Source organism: Maylandia zebra, linkage group LG7 (genome assembly GCF_041146795.1).
Source record: "Maylandia zebra isolate NMK-2024a linkage group LG7, Mzebra_GT3a, whole genome shotgun sequence".
NCBI classification, from domain to species: domain Eukaryota; kingdom Metazoa; phylum Chordata; class Actinopteri; order Cichliformes; family Cichlidae; genus Maylandia; species Maylandia zebra.
The window spans coordinates 65,519,651-65,531,398 of NC_135173.1; the positions used below are offsets into that span (position 1 = coordinate 65,519,651).

Genomic DNA, 11,748 nt, shown 5'->3' on the forward strand with positions numbered 1-11,748 from the left:
CAAAGAAAAAACATACTGTGTACAAACAAGCTCTCATAAATTTTATTTAAAAAGCAGACTTCTGTTACTACTCAGTAAGATATAAACTTATGATCACATTCAGTGTCTGACAAAAACAAAAAAAGGAAGAATTTTCCAAGCTCAGGTGTAAATCCAGTCATTTAAGGTCACACGTTTTCACAGCTTTGCCATAATCAAAGTTTAACATTCAGAAACCTAAAGTCTGTATCAGCAGCAGAATGGAGCTAAAAATAAATGTTTGTTTCAGTTCTATGAAGCTTTGAGTATTTTGGATCAGTAGCACTGCTGTGTTTGTTGCATCATATTGCTGTAACTGTTTATATGCTTTATATATTCTGAGCTAAGTTGATCTATAGTGTTACATCATATTCTATAAGGATGTTATGTGTTTGTAGACTTTCTGCCCAGTTTGACCCATTTAGCAGACGTCAGCCTGTTTAAGGCTCTGATGTCTATTCTGTATGACTTAAAGCAGTTATGACATGGTCTGATTTTCTCACCCAATAAAGGAATATTTCATATATCAGTCTACTCTTCATTCTATCAGACACAGTTATCACAGCTCGTACATTTGCTTTTTACACATATATGTAAGCAATGAGCCAAATTTAGTAATGCCAACATATTAAAAGAAAAATATTTGTCTCTTATATATGATACACCTATATATGCACTGTCAAAGATACTTGTCTTTGAGTGAAGATTTAAGGTGATAAGACATGTAAATAACTGCAACTTGAATCTTTACTGAAGCTCAGTGTTTGACACAGAGTTCAAACTCACTGCTGTAATAGCTAATAATGACTAATATAATAACTATAATATTGGCCATATTATATTTACATTACCACAGTGAGATGACTTTAGTCTCATGAACAACATTAGCTAATTGTTATTTACTAGCTAATCTTAAAATGACTGTTCAGCACAGAAATGAAGAATAAAGTAGTCGTGGTGAGCCAATCACATGACCACTTAAAGAAAAAGCAACAAGGTGACATATACCAGTTTATAAATTGTGTTGATCGGCCACGTAAAACCAGAGTCATGATAAACAAGATATACGCGGCGCTTTTTCCTCAATAGTTCCGTCACGTTTACTGTCTAAAGACAGCGCAGCGAGCGCTCTCTGCTTATGAGCAAAAATTAAAAAACAAAAAAACGGGAAGTTTTAGGAGTGACGGAGAGAGAGAGAGAGAGAGAGAGAGAGAGAGAGCAGAAAGAGAGAGAGAGCGAGTTTTGAGATGTGAGAGATTTGAGGCGACTGCTGTCTCCAGGTAGAAACAGGAGTGATACACCTGCTGCTGTCAGATCTGCAGGTATCAGGCTGTGATGTTCTTCTTTATAGTGGACAGAAATTATTTTTTTGGAGTGGCACAAATAATTTGTGTGCATCTTATTGAATGCAGAACAGCTGATTGTTCTGTAAATAGTTTGAAATGGTTATTAAAAAAATCAAGGTAAAAGGTAAATGGATGCAAATAACTTTGTTTGCAAAACTTGTGCATAGGATTTTAAAATTGACATTTATATTTGCATTTAAAGTTATGAAATATGATCATTAAACATGTTTGTGGTTGTTACAGTAAAAATATAACTTTTTCTACTCTGATTTTATGTTTTTTGTCTGATTTTAGATCAATTGTGTTAATACAGTATGTCAAAATGAAAACATAACTGTAAATTCAGACACGTGAGGTTGTGCTGAAAAGGATGATACCAAACAAAGTAAAATGTGGAGGGAAAATCAAAAGTAGTTAAAAATGGCCTGAAAACTGAAGGCTCTGCCTCCCATTCTACTTTTAAATACTCTAGGAACAACAAGTAGGCCTGCAGAGCGAGAGCGAAGTGCTCTAATAGGGTGATATGGTACTACAAGGTCATTAAGATAAGATGGGGCCTGATTATTTAAGACCTTGTAAGTGAGGAGCAGGATTTTGAATTCAGTTCTGGATTTAACAGGAAGCCAATGAAGGGAAGCCAAAACAGGAGAAATCTGCTCTCTCTTTCTAGTCCCTGTCAGGACTCTTGCTGCAGCATTTTGGATCAGCTGAAGGCTTTTCAGCGAGTTTTTAGGACATCCTGATAATAATGAATTACAGTCGTCCAGCCTGGAAGTAATAAATGCATGAAGTAGTTTTTCAGCGTCACTCTGAGACAGGATATTTCTAATTTTAGAGATGTTGCGCAAATGGAAGAAAGCATACTTTTAGAATATCAGTTACTAACTCAGTTACTTTCTTGAAGAAGTAACTAGTAACTATAATTAATTACTTTTTCAAAGTAACTTGCCCAACACTGCTGAAAAATCACTAAAAACGAGTCAAATATTAAACACATCAAAACGCAGCAGTTCAGTCATATTCAAATTACAACTAATGGCCATAGGAAACTTTTATTAGCTGAGGAAAAAAGGAAATAAAATAAATTATTCAGGGTTTATTTTAAGCTTTTCAAAGTTTCAGTTTTAGTTCAGATTTTTCTTTTTTTTGTTGGAATGTGTTGTTAGTCAAAACTTCGAGACAATTTAAACTTCTGTTATATTGCCAAAGCACCACTCTGATGAAAACACAACATTTGACTCCCAGCTTCTAGTTTCCAGCCCCGTGTTATTTACAGTAGTAACATCTCTCACGTGAACGCGTTAGATGCTGAACACAAGTTTACGCATGTAGGTTTTTACAGGATAAACAGGTTTATTACAGTCAAGTCTGTAGCTGTACACTGACAAACACAGATACCACAGATGTTTCAGAGACATCACTTTAAAACCGAGAATGAAAATGACTTTCATTTTACTACTGTGTATATCAGCCTAACATCATAAAACATGATGAGTGATGCAGTAATGCACTTTGGTATTTTGGATATCTGAAGTATGTTAGCGTCATACTAGATCTTTTTCTGTTCCTTTCTTTATGGAGCACCTTTTTGATCTCCTTTCAAGTAAATATGGCCCCATCCAAATTCAAAAAACCAACAAGGTGGCTGCTAATACAGTGTCTAAAACCACTAGATGATGATCTGTCTTTTATATACAGTTTGTGGCAGCTGTTCCCAAACTTAACAGCTTGCACACATAAAATTCATCCTCCCAGCAGAGATTATTTAAATACAGATGATTCAACCTCATAGTCAGTGCAAAACCTATTTACTGCATACTCCTTTGGTAAGTTGTGTTTATTTGCAGTAGTGCTGTTGCTCACGTTACCTGTGAATGCTGAACACAAGGTTACGCATGTTGGTTTTTACAGGATAAACAGGTTTATTACAGTCAAGTTTGTCGCTGTAGACAGACATAACACAGATGCCAGAAATGTTTGAGACATCACTTTAAAACCGAGAATGAAAATGACTTTCATTTTCCTCAACACCTCAGCAGGGAGGCTGATGACATCTACTGACTGGTAAATAACCAAACTCAATCTTTAATCCTGTGTTCCTGTGTGACATTACATTTTGTATTGTATTTACTTTTGTTAAAGAATTTTATTTATTTTTCTTCTTTACTGCATCTCAAAGCTAAAAGCAGGCTGTTTCTTTGAGCTAAATCTCCTGTTTGTTGACTGTTTAAGGGAATTACATGGGAGCAACTGCGAGAGGAAAAAGCTGTGCGAGATGCACATTTGACATTAAATCAGAACATGTCGGTAAAGCATAAATGCCTGGCCCTGGATGAGAATCTCATTTACCAGTGAAACTGAATGTGTAAACAATGTCAGGTTTTACTGTTCTGGTCATAGCTGTTATTTATTAAAGTTTGTCAATGAGTTCATTAGATTTCTGTTTACTGTGCCGTCTACATCCACAGATTGAAGTGCTAATGTCTCCAAAGTCTATAATGTAGTGCAGTAACTGCAATAAGAAAGAAGATGAGGGTTTTTTTTTTCAATATCACTTTATTTTTACACCAGTTTCTGTTCTGAAAAGGCAAGCAGCATAATTAAGAACGTGTCATTGGCATGAAAGCTCACGTTTATGAGAAACAAGTGGAGTGTCTACGCCCAAAAGCAAATACAATTTCCTACAAGGCATTCTTCTTTTAGACAAAGAAACTCACAGTGAACCACTGTGTCTCATCTTAATTAGTTTCACACTATCTGAACATTGAAATGATCGATTCAAAGTTTTTCCAGATCATCTATATCCAAGCAGCCTCTCCTAATAATTTTGCTCCTAAAGCACAAAAGAACAACCGAAACAAATCAAGATGGTGTCTTCTGAAGTTTGTCTTTTTACCACCAACTCCTCTCTTAATGTCGGCACATGAAGTAGGAAAATAGATCATGAAATAGCAGTGTGAGGCCGGCAGATCACATCCTCCAGTGCAAGGGGAGTTTTTGATGTCCATCACAAACATTAATGAAGAAAAATAGTTTAAATGAAAAGTGAAACTAAGTGTTGAAGACTTGTTTTTAACACAGGGATTATAAATGTGCATCCTGTGAGCCAGAACCACCAGTGGTTCCAGTTTAGCCTGCAGCATGCCTTAGCAAAGGATGGAGACATATTTATAGCTCTTGATACATTGTTTGAATCCTAAAGACAAATAGTGGTGCTGGTTAGTCATAAAATACTGTAAACCACTGTGATCTGCAAACTGTAATGGAAGCAGTGGAAATTTATTTTATTTCAAATGTTCTTCTGACGTCACACATAAGACATCTCATACTGTGGATAATTGTTTAAGCTTTTTTAACTTAGGTCTGTTTTGACTTTTAACGAAAGACAAAAATGTTGTGTTTTATCTACAACTTGAAAAATGAAAAATGTTCAGCTGTTCATAGGCGAGATTTCGTTGTTTGCATGATGCAAAAACAGCCTTAAAGGTAATCTTCACAGACACAGTGATGAAAGGCTCTAGTGAATACTTGAGTTAAAGAATATGTCTGAGATCAGTACTTATGAAATTGATTGTATACAAGACGGGGAAAAGCCCATCCAACCCCCTGAGCATGATGAAATGCAGCACGCAGAGGTGCAAGAACAAAAGGTGAGCACAAGAAACAAACAGATGCACTGACAGCTGACAAGGAGGACGCAGGACTCTATACACATGTGTGGAATGGGTGGGGCAGACAATCACAAAGGGCCCGAGTGGAAGCTCCACTATATGTTACTGTAGGGCGGGGGTAGGGAACTCCAGGCCTCGAGAGCCGGTGTCCTGCAGGTGTTAGATGTGTCCTTGATCCAACACAGCTGATTTAAATGTTAAACTACCTCCTCAACATGTCTTGAAGTTCTCCAGAGGCCTGGTAACGAACTAATCAATTGATTCAGGTGTGGTGACCCAGGGTGAGATCTAAAACCTGCAGGACACCGGCTCTCAAGGACCAACGTTCCCTACCCCTGCTGTAGGGTCTTTACCTCACAATATAAAGTACATTGAATTGAATTGAATTGAATTGAAATGAACTCCCTCATCAGTGTAGTATATATCATGCATACATAAAAGTATGCAGTACTTGGATACTTATAGCATTGTATTGCTATTATTGTCAAGACCCCCCTTATCTAAAGCTGACCTTTGCGTTTGCTCGTGAGCTCTGGGTGGTAATAAAGGAAATAACTGTGATGCTCTTGTACTCCACCAGGCTGCTGCACCTGGACTTCCACAGAGCGATCTAAAAGAGGCAGACTGGAAGCAGTGCAGAGGTGCACAAAGAGACCACCTTGAAGGGAAATCAAGTCTAAAAAATAGGTATGATTTTTTTTACTTGTACGGGCAGTTTTCCACTTTGTAACCACACATTCTATTTTTTCTAAGAATGTCTTGGGCAGGAGAAGTTGGAAAAGGTTACCAAAGATATTGTAAAATATATCCTTAAGTCACTTTGCATTATATCTCTCACATTCAGTCTGAACACACTTTCATACGTCTGACTGGAAGATTTATGACTTTAGTTTGCCTAACTAGCTTGACACAGCCATGCCTCTGCTAGTAGTGTCACGAGAGCTGACATGAGATTTTAACCCTTTTTGTTGTGTGCACATGTGAGGGCACATACATATAACTTGTGGAAAACTGCCATGTAGGGCCTTTAGCGGGCTGTATGAATAAGCGAAGAGGAAGTGACATATTGAGAATATTCGACAGTACAGTGCACTCCAGGCAGTCGCTGTTTCGCAGGTTTGGGCCCTGGAGCCCTTCTTCTGTGCCTGTAGCAGCCAGACAGCTAAAACCATTCTTATAGAAGTAAGTATCGGGGTCAACTGTACTGGGATGGGGGTCGTGGACTCAGATCCCACCACCCTTTAGTCGTTCAGGGCAGCCTGTGCACTTCTTCAGCCCTACATAGCGGGGCTAATAGCCCCTTACACACATACTTTCCAAAAGGATAAAGTTTGTATCAGGTTCAGCTCAGTTTAGTTCAGTCTGTTTGAGTTTACTTCACCGTAGCACCATTACAGTCACGTTAACTGTTTTACTTTCTCTGCAGCTGATCATGGACTACGCTGAAGGTATCTTGTCACTTACCACAACCATCAAAAAGATGGCTGACACTATGAAATCCAATAAGGAGCGCTGCAGAAGGATTACAGAAAGAGTCAAAGCTGTGGAAAGGCTGGTTTTAAACATCACACAGAGTGATCCAAGCCAAATATCTGATACTGTTGATGGAGCTCTGAGGGAACTCTACGTCATCTTGAATTCTGCCAAGGATCTGATAGCAAAATTCTCACAAACCAAGTCTGTTAAGACCTTCTTCAAGGCTGGAAACATTGAAGAAAAGTTCAGCGAGGTGAACCAAAGGCTCACAGAGAACTTCCAGGTCCTTTCTGGTGCTCTGCAGATTGAGCACACCACCATGCTGCAAAAGGTGTATGAAGCTGTTTCAAAACAAAGTACTGAGGAAGAGGTTTGCAGTATGATGGCTAATACTAGTCTCACACCCCTGATGCTTCCCTCTTCTCCAGTGTCAAGTCCCACAGCTTCTATATTTCCCCCTTCTCCAGTGTCACGCCCGCTATATCCTGAGCTTCCTCCCACACCTGTGTCCAGTCCTACAGCTTCTGTGCTTCCGCCTCTTCCAGTGCCCAGTCCTATAGGTTTTATACTTCCACCTGCTCCATTGTCCAGTCCTACAGCTTCTATGAGTCAGCCTGCTCCATTGTCAGGGTCTCTATATCCTCAGCTTCCTCCCACACCAGTGTCTAGCCCTACAAATCTTATACTTCCCTCCATGCCAGTGTCTGCACCTTTTGCAGCCCAGCCTCTCTACAATACTACAACATCTCACTTTATCGTTAACAACAACATAGCCTCCACCCCTGTCATTCAAGCCATTTCCCAGGGGTCAGTCACTGACAACGCGAACACCATGCCTGTCTTCAGAACTGTTCGCTCAAAACCCACCAGCTCATGTGGTCAAGAAGCTATGTTAAACTAAAAAAAACCCACAAAGGTTTTTCTAAGGAAGTTTGTTAAACTTGTTTACAGTTAAGAATGAAACTAAACATAAGACTGCAGTCAAGGTCAATTTGGGACCATCTTGCAATGGGTTCACATCAACCACATCATGAGCGAAGCCTTCTTTTCGATGTCAGCTACACAGTTATGCTGAGTTTTGTGACTATTTGGTCATTTTAATCTTTAAAGCGGACCCATTATCACTCATTTGTATTTGTCTGTGTTTCTCCTGATTGGCTGCCATTGTGAACAAAGTTGGTGCAGCTGGTGGCTGGGACTTCTGCCCGACATGACCTTATTAGGGTTATACCCTCTCACTGGTGTCACATGCAGCAAAGAATAGAAAAAACACCATGTGAAGCATCATGAAGGCTGAGCTTTGTGCTCACAGAGATTACTTGTACTTACCCAGATCATCATTTGAAACTTTGGTTTAAAAGTTTAAAATGAGCATCCACCATCGAAACGCGATATATAAGTGGTCACATCTGACTGCAAAAAAACAAATATACAAGCAGCTAAAATGCAAATATTGATGCTCTAAGTGACAGCATGGTGTGTCTTTACATCTTTTATATACAGTCTGTGGTTACGACTTAATAAGGCAATTTTATGATTTTAAAAAATCCAGAAAGGCTAGCAGCTAATAGATAATAATAAAAAGAGTTGTGAGTACTTTGTTTTGGGAAAATATCTTCTTAGATTGGGGGGAATCACTTCTGTAATCTCTCCTGAAACGTCTTCAGCCTGTACAATAGTTATGCTTGGTGACTGGGAAATAGTGAATGTAACTTCAGTCTTGGAAAATTGTTTCGTGTAAGAAACTAGTGCAAGTAGCTTCTGTTGCTTTCTGTTGCATTTCTTTTCAGTTTGATATATTTTGCTTTATTATTCTTAAGTAATTTACAACTTCTTTTGCTGGTGAACCTATAATAAATCATTTGTACGTTCATCCAATCAAATTCAAGCTGTCTGAGCATTTTATCTGAAGACTTTATGGATTCAGCTGGCCATCCTCTCACCTCTCATCCAGTTACAGTCACTTCTGCTGCCAAAATAACAGCAACATTCCAGTTTGCTAAAACACTAACACTGAGGCTTCAGAATGAATCAAACCTATATTCAATCATTCATTCAAGTTTATAGCGACAGAAAGTTTTGCAATAAATAAAAATACTGTCTAAATACATTAAGCACTCTGTTCTACATGGAGTGATTTTACAGTTATCTTTAAGTCCATCTCTTAGAAGCTAAATGTAATCTTTTACTCCATTCAGTGTACCTGCATGATGGTTATGCACACCACTTACAGCTGTGAGATTTTCATTGCAATGTTTTGCAAACATCACAGGTATTACTACTTTAGAAAAATCACTGCATGGCGGATAACACATATTTTGGTGACCATTTTCCTGAAACATTTGGTACTCACTGTGTTTAACAGACACATCTTGGCCAAGTAGAATGTGACTTGTTGGTATTTCAGTGTATTTTTGCTCTCACCTGGCTGGCTGTCAAAAAGTTAATGAGATATTCTGATCAGTGTTAAACATAATTTACTATCAGCAAAATCACATACAAAGAACTGACACCATTATGGAATTATGGTTCTGTGTTCAACCATCAATATCCGTACTTTCAAATCATGCAGCTTGATGGTTTGAGTTATCTTCTCACATTCACACTGTCACCCACTAATCTACCAAAGTTGAAGTTGGATCATGCGCACACACAATATTCAGACATGTGAACATTCAGTTTTTCTAGTAAAACTAGATTTCTCATTTATATACTGATCAAAGAATAAATAATAAAAATGCTTTATTATTAGGAAATAAGGAGAAGCTCTGTTTTCTTAATCACATAAGGCTGGATGAGAGGACTTTCTTTTTCTTTCGCATAAGAACTTCAGAGAAATAGAAAGTTGAGTCAGGAAACGTCTATAAGATGAGGGAGGTATCCTGTTTGCACATGCAGAGAGTGAATGATGCAAAAACAATGAGGTGTGTCAGTGATGATATGAGGCTAAGAGCTTTCAGTGTCATTCACAGCTGTCGAAAACGTCAGTGTACACCCACACCATGTTCTCGAAACGCCGATGTTGCCTGACTGAAAAGTCAAAGCAAATCAACATATACTTTCTGTGATTCACAAAAAGCACACATCTTATAACATCTCAGTTTGGATATTAACTGTAATTGTTTCTAAATAGTGTGGAGTTAGTAAGTATAAGTATTTGGACATCTGTATACCATCTTTGCTTCTGTACACCACCACAGTGGATTCTAACCTAAGCAATCAAGATGTGTTTGTTTTTTTCATATACTGTATATATGATGTATAGAGGGGCTATTGAAATCTGAGACAATATTTTAAGGAGGGAATGGAGGTCACATGTTTCTCCTTTCTAAATCATCCAAAATGTAACAATAAAGACTTCTTGCTTTAGCAAAACCAAGTGGTAGTTAAAACCTAGACACTAAGATCAGTTCTGGGGCCTCCTGCTGGACACAAGAACAAATGAAAATCAGTTGATTCCAGTTTCAAAATAAACTGCTGACAGAACAGAAACACGTTTGCTCTGACAGAAAGAGAAAACCTGCGTTAGGATGTTGTGACTGGACGAACAAACCAGCTAAATAAATCATTGATGTGCTCAAAACTGTTTGTGTGTGCGTCACAGTGAAAGTGGAGAGCTTCTGTACATCGGATGTGCAGCAGTCAAAAGTCAAAAGGTCAAATTTCAGGTCAAAAAACTCTCATTGTCTGTCTTTTGTCTTCTCTGGGATCTTAATGATGTCACAGAGAAACAGTATCAGTGATATCCACAATGCCACAGGCACAGAAGCCCCCCCCAACTAGTTATTTAACCCTCTGTTTATAATGGGCAACCAATGAGAATGTTGCTTTAAAGAGGGGAGGAGCTAAAACATGTCAGCTCAGCTAGGTGATGGACTGAGCAGCTGCATCAAGGCCCAGTATAAGAAAAAAGTTGATCTTGAGCTCTTATCCATGCAAAGCTACTATAGTAGATTCGACTAATAAAAATACAGACCTGGAAATGAGCAGAATAACCCCAACTCCAATATTTTTAGCTGTAAACGTATAACCTACACCTGACAGATGAAACATAACAAGAAATGCTCAGTAAAACAGGTCCTGATTGCCAAGTGAAAAACTTGGACGTGAGGTGGGACTCTGGAAAAGCAAAGTCAGCCGTGGCTCGTATTTAAGTTTGAGGCAAGGATGACCTGACCCTCCAGCTCACTTTCAAGTGTCCCCTTGTTAAGGATGGACTGACAGAATTCTGGCATGTTGACTTTGCAGGCCTTTGTCAGCACGAGGTTCAACTCTGGAAAGTAACAAACACATAAAAGTGTATTTTTTTGTGAGTGTGTGTGTACCCCTGCCGTCTGTCCATGCTGTTTATTTGTGCCCTTGGTCTCTCCCCATTCTTTTCATTGTATAGTTGTTGTTTTTTTAGTGGGTTTGTCATTCTTTTTGTTTATAAGGATCATTTGTGTTTAAGCTTCGTTTTGTTTGTAATATAGGTTGTATTGTTTCTATTTATCCTGATGTCATTTGTTATGTCCTCCACCACTCTCTGTTTGTCTTTTGCCTTCCAAGTCCTGCTTCTTAGGTTATGTTTGGCTATGGCCTCTGTGTGTCTCGTCTATATAGTATTTAGTTAATCTCCTTTTATATTCCTATTCTGTTCCTCCAGTCTTGTCATTGTGTGTGTGTGTGTGTGTGTGTGTGTGTGTGTCTTTGACCTGTGTTACATTGTTCCTCATGTTTTGAAGTCTCCCTGTGTTTCCTACTGTGTATATCAGCCTAACATCATAAAACATGATGAGTGATGCAGTAATGCACTTTGGTATTTTGGATATCTGAAGTATGTTAGCGTCATACTAGATCTTTTTCTGTTCCTTTCTTTATGGAGCACCTTTTTGATCTCCTTTCAAGTAAATATGGCCCCATCCAAATTCAAAAAACCAACAAGGTGGCTGCTAATACAGTGTCTAAAACCACTAGATGATGATCTGTCTTTTATAAACAGTTTGTGGCAGCTGTTCCCAAACTTAACAGCTTGCACACATAAAATTCATCCTCCCAGCAGAGATTATTTAAATACAGATGATTCAACCTCATAGTCAGTGCAAAACCTATTTACTGCATACTGCTTTGGTAAGTTGTGTTTGTTTGCAGTAGTGCTGTTGCTCACGTTACCTGTGAATGCTGAACACAAGGTTACGCATGTTGGTTTTTACAGGATAAACAGGTTTATTACAGTCAAGTCTGTCGCTGTAGACGGA

At 38.5% G+C, this 11,748-nt stretch overlaps 1 protein-coding gene across 1 annotated transcript; it reads left to right on the forward strand.

The window, feature by feature from the left end:
- The first annotated feature begins 3,352 nt into the window (after window positions 1-3,352).
- LOC112435216 (uncharacterized) lies at window positions 3,353-8,353 on the forward strand. Its single transcript, XM_024803409.2, has 3 exons — window positions 3,353-3,428; window positions 5,616-5,722; window positions 6,462-8,353. The coding sequence occupies exon 3, from the start codon at window positions 6,468-6,470 to the stop codon at window positions 7,410-7,412; it is 945 nt and encodes a 314-aa protein (XP_024659177.1). The 5' UTR covers window positions 3,353-3,428; window positions 5,616-5,722; window positions 6,462-6,467; the 3' UTR covers window positions 7,413-8,353.
- Window positions 8,354-11,748: the final 3,395 nt, after the last annotated feature.

Coding starts and splice junctions, on each gene's coding strand:
- LOC112435216 (XM_024803409.2), top strand. CDS start 6,468: ATGGACTACGCTGAAGGTATCTTGTCACTTACCACAACCATCAAAAAG.